This window comes from Molothrus ater, chromosome 6, assembly GCF_012460135.2.
Source record: "Molothrus ater isolate BHLD 08-10-18 breed brown headed cowbird chromosome 6, BPBGC_Mater_1.1, whole genome shotgun sequence".
Taxonomy (NCBI): domain Eukaryota; kingdom Metazoa; phylum Chordata; class Aves; order Passeriformes; family Icteridae; genus Molothrus; species Molothrus ater.
In genome coordinates, this window is record NC_050483.2 from 33651780 (window position 1) to 33665668 (window position 13889).

Below are 13889 nucleotides of genomic sequence, written 5' to 3' on the forward strand. Positions count from 1 at the left end.
AGGCTGCAAGATTATCTGAACACAGAATAGATCACATGCAAATAATTTCCAGCTGCAAAGTATTAACCTTTGATTCACTTACCTCCCATAATTTTAGATTGGCAGTTGATAAATTCTGGCTTCTTGTCTGTAAGGTATCGCTGACAAGTGTGATGTAGAATCTGAAAGAATGTGCATTTTTCTGAAGCTGTGTTTGCTACCCATTGGTCAAATGCATTTTCAAATAGTAAATCAAATTCTGGGGAATCCTAGAAGAAAAAAAAAATAGACTGCTATTATTCCTGTTTTAAAAATGATTTAGAGAAAGATATTTTTTAAAATGTACTGCGTTGCAAAAAGCAGAAAGGTCATGCACCTAATAACCATCCTGGTATTACTGCATATTTTTGAACAAAAAAGACCGAACAGGCAGGAAGGCTTTTTTACTGTTATTTTTAATGAGGAATAGTCAGCTATGACAAAAATATCTGAAAACAAATATATTTTAGATCAAAAAATTAAAAGTCAAATTCTCATAAGGAACCATTGCTATCTTCAGATATATAGTTATTTGTGTCATCTATATTATGCAAGCATTTATGTCTCTCAACACAAAATCTATGGTCACACTATGTTATAGAAGATGTGGATCTGCTCTCCATGCTCAACCAAACAAATAAGCTAAGTCCTAAGCAAATAACAAGTCCTAGTTATTGTATTTAATGCATTTTCATAAAGTCTTGCAAAGCACTCAGGATAACATGAGCAAAAGGCCACTCCCAGAACAAATCACAGTGCAGCTCTATACCAGATTCAGCTGCCAAAATAAAAGGAATTGATGCAAGAATTATGCTATACATTTAATATTTGGGAAACACTGCTTTGCAAGCTAATCTAGTAAATGTTCTTCTCCAGCTGATAACCCTGGGAATTCACAAGGAGATGAGCTTGAAGGAAACATTTCTAAGCTTAAGAGCTTGGCAGGACTTTCAATCTGTTATGTACCTAGCTGCATAGCAGATGCTGTAAAAGGACCTAAAACTCTTATCCCTTACCTCTTTGTCATTTCACTTGCTTTCATAGTCCCTTTACCCACAGAAAATAAAATTCCACTCCTTGCATTTCATAAGGCAGTGGCCAAGAGCTTCTTTTTTGTACCAAGTCTTCAGGTAGTAACTAGACTTGGTACTAGGGACTTAGGTACTAAGACTTGGGTAGTGCTAGAATTTAGTGCACCATAATTAAGATGCTTAGGTGGCTGATCAGAGCACAGCTCTGAAGAAACAAGGGAGCTAGTCACAAAAATGTTTTGCTATAAAAAGAACACAAAATCACTTGGTGAGCAGATAATATGAGACACATTTTTAACTTCTAATTATGTTGTTTTAGTACTGGAGAGCTGCATTCATAAGCCTAAGACATATTCGTACAACCTCATCTTGAGATAGCTCAAGGTGAGCTGCACAGGCCCAAATTAAAGGAATAATTCCACAGCTATTCAATATAGGGGTAATTTTTTTATTTTATTTTTGATAGTTTTTTATTTAAATCAGTGTTCTCTTGCCATTTGCAGCTAAAGGGCACTACCACATTTTCTAGTATAAGATAAGGAATGCCGAAATATCTGAGGAAAGGACTGTCCTAGAAAAAATGTAGGATTAACAAGATTTCACAAATTTGAATCTCAGCAACCTCCTCTGTACTTACTTCTACCTATTGCTCTATCTCATAGCACAGCTGCATGCCAAAGTAGACCCCAAGAGGCTTAAAGCTGAAGCAAACAAGGCTCTTACTCTGCTCTTTACAAAGAAAAGAGAAAGTAGTAAGGAAAGTATGGAAAGACAAAAAGAAAAAATCCATATGACTGAGTTTTAGCCTCCTCCCATGTTTCCCACTAAAATTTACTTCACATATTCCACTTAACTATTTCGTTTTTGAGAATTTGCACTTAAACCTGTATCTTATATTTCCAGATACCCTTTGAATAGAAAGAATGCCTGGTTCCCAAATCAGTTACATAACAGCTCAATTTTCATTTTCTAGAAAAGAGTTCAAACTCACCCGATTAGGGTCTATGCCATTGACCTGGCGGAGCTGCTCGAGCATCCACTGCGTTCTCCTCACAAATGACGTGGAGCCTTCAAATTGCTTCACCTTTGTAATAGATGCTTGGGCTGGTTTCTTGTTTGTCACTGAACATATAGAAAACATATAACTGAAATGGGCTTTGTGATTCAGGAGCATGCTGTTTACTTCACTTATCAGTAGCTGTTTTGCTGGTGTATTTTCTACAGTGTCTCATGAAGCAAATACATGTCACCGATTCTGACAGCAGAATGCATTATCTTTCCAGGATAACATATTGAAAAGCATATTCCTTATTCTCAGAATGGTGGTATGATGCCAAACAAGCTGTTTAGTACTCAAAATTGGATATATTTTAAGTTGCCAACATCCTGTAAAAAACCCCAGCACTACAACAAAGGTCTTTCCATTTCATTCTCACAATCACAGAATGGTCTGGGTTTGAAGGGACCTTAAAGATCACCCAGTTCCTGTCTCCCTGCCATGGTCAGGTTGCTCAGAGCTCCACCCAGTCTGTCCTAAACATCTCCAGTGACAGGTCACTGAGCACCTTTCTGGGCAGCCTGTCCCAGTGCCTCACCACCCTCCCAGTAAAGACTTTTTTTTCCTAACATCGAACCTAAATCTACTCTCTTGCAGTGTGAAGCCATTTCCCTTTGTCCTATCATGACATGCTCTTGTAAAAAGTCCCTCTCCAGACTTCTTGTAGGCTCTGAGGTACTGGAAGGCTGCAATTAGGTAATTTCAAAGCATTCTCTTTTTCAGGCTGAAAAAACCCAATTCTCTCAGATTTTCATCATAGGAAAGGTGCACCATCAACTACCTTACTGTTCTCTTTCCCCCATGCTAATTTGCTGAAGTTTCTCATATTCAGCACTGAGTATTAATAGTTTCTTTCTCATCCTCTCAATTTAGGAAAACAGAGAAGGAAAAAAACCCCAACCATACGACCATGTAAGTATATACACCTTATTAAAAAAACCTGTTACTTTAGACTGAATTTGATATTGCTGATTAAAAAAAACAAAGTGTTTTTCCAGTCTTTTCACAACATGGTACATGTAGGTCATGCTTGTATAACACCACCAACATCTGTGACATTTGACTGCCAGCCAAGAAACATAGGTAAATGTGCTTACTACATATTAAATCCATCAAATCAGACAATAGTCTGTGAAAAACACAGGTGTAAGAATTAAGGAACTAAAGTTTTTTTGACACCTTCCCTTCCAAATATTAGGTACCACAAACAACAACCACGAATAAAAATTATATTACTTATTATAAACAAAATGTATGTTAAAAACCACAAAAAAGAAGACTGCTCTGATTTTGGAAAAGAATAAAAAAAGCAATACAATGCTCAAATTAGTGTATCATTAAGTCAGAATTGTGTTTTCAAAGAGCACTTAATAAGGCTAGCTTTTCAACAGCAGGAAAATTGACTTCCTGCATTAGATGTTTTCTCTAAACAAATATTCTTTTAATCAGTGTAACCCCATGGAAGTTCTATAAGTAGCTTTAGACACTTTCTGTAGTCAAATGTGTATTTTATTTACATGTCACTTTTCTGTTGCTGTACGTTAAGTCACTCCCAAACACATTTCCACTTTCAGTGAAGAAATAATTTGTATAATCATTGTATTGCATAATCTACTAAACCTGGTGTGTCATCTATTTTTTTTCCTACCTAAACTCTTTCCAAAAATAATTTTACCCATATGGTCCACCAAATAAGAGTATTATTGGAAAAGTTGCTTTTCTCTGCTTTTAGATGCTGGCAGTCAGAGCTTCTAAAATAATCAAGACTTAAACAGCAAGATTGCTTATTTTTGTGCACCCCATTTGCCCAGATATTCAGGAAAAGTAACAGGCTTCCCGCTCTGAAAAAGCATGCTGCACGCACTTGTGCACCCAGAGACAGAGTTAAACACTAAGTAAATACTGATGTAATACCTTATCATTCCATGAAGTTAAAAAGTTAATATTGGTTCTTAGGATGAAAATTTTAAAAGACAGATCAGTGTCTTGTTGTTAAATGTACTTTGGAATACATTAGCAAAAGAAGATCAATATGAAAATCTCTTTTCAGTATCTCAGATTTAGATGTTTTCAGTTCTGAGTGTGTCTGTGAAAGTCCAAACACCCTTATGAGAACTAAACTTGATAAACAGAAAATTCATTCCAAGGAAATTTTAGCAGGGAAAAAGAAAAAAAGAGATACTAGCATTCCAAAGGGAGATAATTGTTTTTAAGAAGCTACCCTGGATAGAAGGCACAGCTGGACTAAGTATATTGATCAGCCTATTGACAAGAATGTAGCAAACAAGTTGCCAGAAATCTCATTGACAGTGGAAGCACTGAGAGCCAAACTGGTGCATAGTGAAGTAGGTGATATAGAATCTTACATCAAATGGTACAGAACACAGAAGATCAATGCAGTATCAGAAAGGTAGCAGCAAAATTAGGCCAGAACGACTACTGAAATGCAAAGACGGCTATTACTAAGAAGTGAGATTAGTATTAAAGATTCATTGCTTACTCCATGGCCCATGCATCCAAATGTAACAATCCCAACAAAGCAGGGGTGTCACGAAACCTGTCTATACCTACAGGGTATATAGAGGTTCTGTTTCTACTTCAAATCTACACAGTAGTGAGTGCGAAACAAACTCAAAAACTGTAAAAGTTTATGTGCCTATCTTCCCTAAATTTACTCTTTGTTTGTATTCAAACACTTTACAGCATTCTACTAGACCAAGTTTCACATATCTTCTACAAATCAGTACTAACTGAAGGTTATTTAACAGTGGCTCAACTTTTATGGCCTGTGGGTTATTCTCTTTCCATGCAAAATGGGCAATGATCTACTGCTAAATGAGCTATGTATTAAAAAGAAAAAAATTGTGCCTATTATATGTAAATCACACATATAATTAACACTATCAGCTCTGCAAAACAAAGGGTTTGAAACTAGGAAGCACTAGATGTTTTTCCCTCTCAGAGTCTCATGGATAACCAATCATGAAATGTATAGCCTTAAACTTTCATATAGCAAACTTCCTATTGTTCTGAAGCCTTATACATGACATACATTTAAATGCTCTTGAAAACAGGGGGCATTAATCTTTCAAGGTGAGAATACAAAATTTTACAGATGATATTTAAACACTAAATGTCTAATCTCAGCATCTCCAGAAACTGGTTCACTTGACATATCCAAAATCTACTTCTCTAAACTTCTTTATATAGCACTTTTAATAATCAATAAACAGCAGCTTTGTCTTCATCTGGAGCCATTAGTGCTCTGTACTGCAGCGAAAGATTTAGATTACACTCCCAAACTTCATCACCTCCCTGAAATGCCTATTATTGATGAACTATAAAAGCATCTTGATTAGATGACTGTTTCTGTATCATCCACCACATAACTCTGGGAGAGGCCAAGAGGGCTACTCCTCTGTGAAGGAACCTACAAGGACCTTGGGTATGTCATCACCTTAAGCAGAAATTCAGATTGCAATGGTGCAATCCTCTTGGGAAAACAGCAGCTCCTCCTTTACATCTCACACTCATGATTACTGTGCACAGCCAAACAGATCTAGTTGCACTTCACCTTTTGTGTGGTAGTATTTTAGGAAACAGTTAGCATTTCTATAACATTCAAAAATCAGCTACTCACAAACCCACCAAACATGCTTTAAAACCATCACTTAGTCCATGACAGCTTGACAGTAATATGGCAGTCACTGTAACTACTGAGAAACCCTTTGGCAGCCAGGAAAACCATCCTCACTAGCTGCTCATTATATTGCTTAAAAAACTAGAGAACTTCACCAGCCACTGAGTGGGAGTTATCTTGCAAACATGTAAAAAGTATTTTCTAAAAAAAATAGAAAAAGTGTGGAAGTAATTACATATACCTAGATACATTCCCTCTCCAACAAATCATTTAGGCATTTTTGCTAAGATCTTACATGATCATCATCTATCTTAATAAAAGCCAATATTTAAGTTATGCTTCAATTTTAAGTGGGTTTTTTGTTTGCTTTGCCTTTTTTTTTTAAACTGTAACACTGTGCCTTCAAAATAAAAAGCTGTAGCAGTGTGGACAAAATAGATTTATTTGGAACCCATCAATAAATGGTAGGTTCATATAGCATTTCTGCATGTCATAGATGGAAATAAGATTTCTTCTTTTTAAGCAACATAGAGTTATCAGTGAAGTAAGAAAATGTGAGAAATCAGCTACAGCAATTTATGATGGAAGACTTAGTGAGATTGGTGACTTTTTTGTATCTTTGTCCAGTTGCTACTCAATTCTGCAATGTTGACTCAGAGGACAAAGCACAAGTAACTTGTAGAAATGCCCCAGAAGTTTGAGAAAGAAGTATTTCTTGGGTTTTCTTTCAAATGTCAAAGTACAAAGGCTCAAAGAAAAGGCATTAAGATATCTATGAGGCCTGGACCCCATTTGCTATTCTTACCTATATAACTCCAAAGCAAAAGGAAAGAAAAGATAATCTATCTCTATTCCTTCAGCATAAGTAGGTCTTCCTTCTGCCACTAAGACAACCTTACAATTGTTTTCCCCTCATTTCAAAATCTTACACTCTTCCCAAAGCAAGGAAATGAAGACTATGCAGGGGAAAGGACACTCACACATTCCCTTAACCCTTATGATAGTAGAAGTTTGTATTGCTCTGTTCTGCAAGGCTACAAGGTAGTTCAAGCTACTACTGTTCAGGTCACTTGGTCCCCAAAGTATGGTCTTGGCCGGCAACTTCCAGATTTTCCTACAATACCTTTCCGACAATCAGAGAAATAAAGTTGAGAATTAAGATGGAGCAAACAGGTGCATTCTGACTTACTTAGGTCATGAGGAGTAAGAGCCAGATATACATGAAACTGTCTTAGTATACCATGTGAATTTTAGGAAAACTGTTTCCAATCTGCTTTACATGATGGTTGTGAGCTTTGCTACCTGTCAATTCCAGCTCTGAGTTTGAGCATCAAAACTTGTAGTGTTTCATGTTTTCTCAGAACAGTTTCAACTAATACTGATTTAATGTGCAGTCTGAATTCATTCTAGAACTTTGAGCCTTCCCACTGTGATTGTCCAACTATCACCTCTTGCACACCTGCCACACTTCTTAGACCTCAACGATCTATATATAATACAAAAGGATGCTCTGAGAAGACTGTGGCAAAAAGAATTCAGACTTATGTTGCCACTTCCAGGATTAATTTTTTTTTTTAGGTACAGAGAAAAGAAAGGATATATGTTTGCAGCAAAAGACAGCTAGCCTCACTGAAAATAAACAAAACCAGCTAAAACTGGGGCAGGTTTAAATTCCCGCTTGCTGGTCAAAATGTTCAAAAGCTGAGGCCTGACTTCTCAGAATGGCATCTCCTTTTTTTTTTTTCCCATATTTCTTCTTTCCTTCATTTGACAGTGCTGCTTTCTCACCATCTGGGATCTAAGGAGTTGAAAGCAGGGACAAGCAGCACAGTCCCACCTTCTCCACTTGCCAAATAGGACATGAGGATGTAAATGGCCCTAAATACATAGCAGTGTAACCAAACATTAATTCCTTCTGTTTCTTTAGGCACAGCATAATGTTTTGACATCGAATTGGAAGAAAGAGAAGCTTTCAGATACAAAAGAGGCAAACTACTCCTAAGTCTAAACACATACTGGTTTTCCCACAGCCCTTCCCAGTAGTTCAGATAACAATATGCATCATCTGTCTGCTTAAATCAGCTCTACTGCATCACTGCCAGCCTCATGCTTCAGGATAAAAATGTATGAAATGCCTTTCTCTACATGCAAGTTATCTTTACCTGTTGACTAGTAAAAGAAAAATCAAGTACTAAAAAAATTGGTTAACCTGGAAATTCAGGTTAAGATATGTGCTATATCTTCCTTACATAAAGGACTAGATAAAAAAGTGTTCTGGTGACTTTAAATGAAAAAAAAAATATTGCTTTGAGTTGCAATGAAAAAATACTTTTTTTGTTCATGCATATGACACCATGAAGTGTTATAAGCCTGAAGTGAGAGTCTTCCAACATGACTGTATTAATAAAAAACTGCTGCTTAGAGGCAGAATGCCTTGCCTTTGGTTTCCCCCCCCCATATATTTTTCACAGAACTATGTAAATAATTGTCCTTAAAAACAAACTTTATGACTATTCAAACACCTGAACCCCTCATCATCCATGTCCATTGCAGAAGACTCATCTTTTGTTTCTATCAAAATTTTAAAGCTATAAATATAGAATTTTTTCAATTTTAAATTAATAACTTGCTTAAATAATTCTTAAAATACTACAGCAATATAGTTTAAGTTACTGATATCAAGGAAACTGCTTTTCATATGGCAGTTATATAGACAAAGGTAGGTAACAGTGGGAAGAACGGCAGACTTCATTTTGTCACCAGAGAGAAAGCTTCTGCTTAACTGCAAATATCTGCAAAGGAATCTTATTAAACACATTTTCACTTCCAGAATGATGACTGAACTTCCAGGTTTTGTTTGAATTGCCTTTTACTACTTTATATTGCAAAGCAGCCAACTTTCAAACTTTTCCCACCTCCTTTTTCCTGTGCACAGTCAGCTGCATTTGAGGACTCAAGATACTTCCAGTCAAAACCAGCATATTTATTGTGTGTGTTTTTAGTTAAAACCTAGTTGTGAGGACAGCATGGTGCTCAGGCAGATCTACCAAAGCAGGGTAACTCTAGGGAAGATAACAGATATTCAAGCCATGTCCCAGGGAAGAATGATGAATTTCTCACAACACAGACACCAAAATCTTCATCAGGGGACCTCTCAATTAGAATAGAGCTCCAGCTGATCCTGACCTAGAGCATTTCATTTTAGTAGTTCACCTTGTCCTGGCATGATAGAGTCTTGTCTCTTAATTGGAGAATATTTGGTGATTGAGAATTTCAGTTCGCTCTATTTTTCTGGATCACTTATACCTTCAATCTTCTTTGCCCTCCTTTCCTTAAAAGGCAGGCAGCATTCTACAAAGACTTTGCTAACAGCAAGCATACTTTAAAATCACCTTGTAAGCATGTATGCACACTGCAGAAAATCTCATTTCAATTTAGCTTAGAAATCAAGGCTCAGGACACAAACCATAGTGAATACATGTGTGGGTCGTCCTTTTATCACATTCTGGTCACTTCAGCACCTGAAACTGTGAGGAACCAATTAAAATCATTAGCACAAAAGTACTTGTCAACTTAAGTGGAATTTGGCATAATTCCCGTGCAAGTTAACAGATGTGCATCCTTAGCAGAGAGTACACTAGGAATTACCTCACCAGCCTGAAAACAATGTTTGAACTTCACAGCAAGTGTCCTGAGAGGCAGGAAGAGGCTCTGGAAAATTAAAGCCTGAATTTGTTACTCAGTAACTCATACAAGGAGAATGGTATTTAACAAATAGTGCTCAGTTTCTAAGCTTGCTCAAATAACTTGAGAGGCTTCAGGTTATGAAACAAACTGGCCAACAGCTTTTAAGATCCTACATTCTAAGAGAATCCTGTTATAAGCGGGTAGAGGGTTTACTGGAGCTTTTAAAGTTACTTAGAAAACTGTGTTTTTCTTGATTTTGCACTGAATCAATGACCTAAAATACAGCAGATGAGACTGCTACTAAAAAAAAATACTTTCCATTAGCAGATGTAAGAAAGGGCTATTACAGTCATTCAAGACAAAATCCCCAGCTTTTGCTATACAATGGCCTCAGTCAGAACAGCAGTGGGCAAATTATTCCATGCACTTGTAACTCAGACTGTCCGAGAGAATTCTAGAGAACCCTTCACATACATGTGCTATGAAAACATCTAAATCTCAATATAAGCAACTAAAAAAGTCTGTCATACTTCAACCACTTAAAGCTATGAAGAAATTGAAACACACACATACACACGTCCCCAAACCAATAAACACCCCAGAAATATATCAGTGGGGAGGTACTTAAAGGTACAGCTGAAATGTGATATAAAGCCAAATGAGAAAATAAATTTCAGTTTGGAAACATTTTAAAGTTTTATTTTGGGCTCCAGGTCAGTACTGAAGTGTTATTCAACAAGTCTACGTGGACTGAACTAATTTTGTTCAATCTGCAAATGCCAACAATAGAAGCTACTGTACTAGAGGTACATTATTATTTCGCTCTACAAAGTAACAACTATCAAAAAAACCTAATCTGAAACAAAAAACTGCCATGAAGTCAGAAATAAATAAATCATGTTTGTTAAAAGCACTACTGCTTTGGTTAATTTTGTTTTGAAGTACCTGAACAATAGGATTGTATCTGCCCAAGTAGGTAAGTATGAATTATTTGAAAGCATGTGTTTTGTTTGACTGAATTGGACCAATTTCCTACCAGAAAAGAGCCAGTGAAAGTACAAATTAGTTGACAGTACACAAAGGATAAGGTAAAGAAAACTTACACTGAGGGAAGTATACTTTTTTTAAAGCAATATCCATAGTGTTCCTAGACACAGTACACTAATAAAGCCCTTGAGAGGGGAAAATCCAATTATTCTCTTTTGCAGATTTTGAGTATTAGAAATACATTTATATTTATAGCCAAATTAAAAATGGGTGGAAGGAAAAAAGAAGAGTTGTTCCTCAGATCCGGGTTTCTCCTACATTCAAAAGGTTAAGACTAAAGATATCCTGAAGCAGATAAATGCAACAGTTTGAAAGACCGTCTGTGAAAGAAGAAAAAAATGCCCCAAGAACAGGCATGAAACATATAAAAAGTCTGGATCAGAGAGAGCTATAATCTCAAATATTTAAAGTAGTTTCACTATCTAGGACTCAGCAGTTTGAACTTGAGACACCAGACATGCCCCCTTAGCTTCCAGCCATGCTGTGAATGCTGGTACAAGGTCTACAATGGATGGAGCTGCCTGCTGTCTTGGTGGGTGGTTCTACAGAGAACATTAGTAGTACTGCAGTCAAATTTAAAAAAAGCTCCTCCATATATCAGGAGAGAAAAAATACAATGTTACAACAGTGCAAAAAAGCCCTAAACCATATTAGCATTTAGAGGACAGACACCTCTCCAAACTAGGAGACTAGGAGAAGTACAGTAAAATCACTTTAAAGAGAGGTTAAAAAAAAAAGAAAAAGAAAAAAGAAAAAGGCCATAAGAACAGTCTGGATATCTGGATATGAAGAAATGCTGAAAAATTGCCAACAATCTGAACATCAAGAGAACTGATACTACAAGCAACACTATAATGCCTTGAAGGTTTGTTCCTAGTTTTGTCACTATGCATTCATGCAAAATGCAACAGGAGGGGTGTATTTTACAGTGGACGAACTGCTCATTACATCTCCCTGTACTTAACCCTTCTAATTGATTTTCAGCTTTTCTAAAGTAGAAATTGAGGTGCAGACCAGAACATGATAAGGCAAATTTTGTACCTGGCAAGACTGCGAAAATGTGAAAAAACGTACAAAAATATTGGCAGGTTTTCTAAAACTATATATTTGAATTTATGAACTCTAAACACAAGCAGACTGAAAGACAAGCACAGCCTGAAAAATGAAATGTGATGTTGCAGCTTTTTTGTCTCATGAAATTTTATCATCTTTTGACCAACTTTTTTCAGTCCCTTGCAGTGCATTGGAGGTAACAAGAGTGGATCATATGTACCATGCTGCATGTTTCACAAGAAACTCTGGAAACACACTTGAAATGGAAAATGCATTTGATTTCTTCCAGCCAGACACTAGAAGGTTCAAACTAGACCAGATGAAAATAATTATTCTGATTTGTTTAAAATGGAAGACCCTAAATGAGGCTACTACTTGTATCTACCATAATCTGTTGAGAAGGCTCACCATACTTGTTGCCTAAATCTTGAGAAAATGGGTAATTTGTGTTCACTTTCATACATCTTTTGTCACACTTAACCTAAAGCAGAACATATCAGGTCCACCCATTCTACAGCAGGATACAGAAACACACCAAATAAAACCATGTCCATCCAAGAGTTTCAGAATTAACATGTAACATCCACCACTGAAAAGCAAAGTAAGATTCAAATACCAACTTTAATAAGTAAGACTTGACTTTCAGATTTCCTCACAAGGGATATTACTCTGGAAAATTAAAATCAAACACAATTTCTTTCACAGCATAATATTGTTCCAATCTTGACACACTACACTGCTAAATTCTGGAAAAGATAACCAACTAATTTATGACTGAGCAGAGATACTTTTGGCAATACTTTTAAGGAGCAAGTATAAAACCAAGTTAGTTTTTTTTGATAGAACCTTTCATCTCTCACTAGATGTCCTGCATTTAACAGCATCCTAGTTCTTATTTATTGTACTTGTCATTCAAAGAAAAGTCCAATTCAGGACTAACAGAGATATCCAAACTCAATCTTCAGGGAAAAAAATGTCCACTGGTACGTGACAGTCTTAGAAAGCATCCAGCTTGTTGACAGAGATTTAATCTGAATCTAATACTCTGCTCTTTCTGCAGAAAGTTTATGCTGCTTGTACCAATTCCATCATGAAACTCTAAGAAGCCTGTACACAGCACTCAGATTACCAAAACATTCTTGATTTCAGACAGACTGGAATTACTTTGTCAAAACATGCCAGAGTTCCTTCACAGCTGCCTGCTCATTTATACAATTTAAGATCACAAAAGTGAATCTGACTTCTCTCAAGGACACCTAGTCAAACCCCTGCTCAAATTGGGGCAAACATTATCATTCAGTGAGGTTACTTAATTGCCAAAGATAGTAAACCAAATGAAGAACTTCACTTTCTTATGGGGATTTTTTTCCTCTCCTGACTTGAGAGGCAGCCCTCTACCCCAGGCAGTGGATTATTCCAGCCCAGGTGCAGGATTTCACACTTGTCTTGGCCAAACATAAGGAAGTCCCTTTCTGTTTCCCCATTCCCACATCTAGAGCCCCGTTATTGAAAGTCCTACCTCCCTCCCCTCCAATTTGGTATCACCTGCAAACCTGAGGGACACAGCACATCCTGTTATCTTAGTAATGGAAAGGGAAATGAACCAGGACTGGCTGCAGGATCAGCTTCCACAGCCACCATGCCACCAGCAGCCATCCCGTTGTGACACTGAGCCACTGCACAGACACAGAATCACAGCTCTGAGCCCCGTGTGCTCCTCTCAGCTCTTCCTCTCACTTCATAGTTCCAGCTTCGCTATACAAATTACCCCATCTGCCTACAAGGACAGGGAAAGCTGTGCTACACGACTCTATTCCCATCTAAGTGAGTGATATTAGGTCTACTCAGGTATTCATAAATTCCTTTACAAGCATCAATTTACTGCTGTAATACAGAACATTAATTTAATGAGCTATAGATATTTTGTCTTTTAGTGTCAGTTTTACGTAACACATAATTTTTACCCGCACCAATATTTTACTTTAGCATTACTTAATTATTGAAAGCTCAGGGTCTAACACTTAAAATGAGATGAAATATAGTGTTTAAGGGCCTAGAGCTGAGCAGATTTACAAATTAAATTTGATTTGCAATTTTCAATTTAAGTAATTTTTCTTTAAGCTTATAGTGAGAGCTTGAATGAACTCTAAAAATACACAGAAATGACACACTACCCAGAAATAACTCTGTTAATTCAACTTAACTGCCCTCTTGCTGTCAGCATTTACTTCTGATCAAGTTCTATATTCTTAACATTTATGTCAGTCATTTTTACTGTGCCAACCACTCTGTAAAAACTGCAAGCACTTAAAGGTAGGGGAATAAAGTAAAAGAAAAAATTCCCAGTATTTCTACT

The 13889-nt window shown here is 36.7% G+C and overlaps 1 protein-coding gene across 3 annotated transcripts in view; it reads right to left on the reverse strand.

Annotated features, from left to right (window-relative positions):
- Positions 1-13889, reverse strand: part of STXBP6 (syntaxin binding protein 6) — a 97103-nt gene that overhangs the window by 22789 nt on the left and 60425 nt on the right. For all 3 annotated transcript variants that reach the window (XM_036384458.1, XM_036384456.1, XM_036384459.2), the window contains 2 exons: positions 2041-2171; positions 83-248 (listed from right to left, as the gene is read on the reverse strand). In XM_036384458.1, the coding sequence (XP_036240351.1) occupies positions 83-248; positions 2041-2171 (297 nt within the window). The remainder of the gene's footprint in view (positions 1-82; positions 249-2040; positions 2172-13889) is intronic.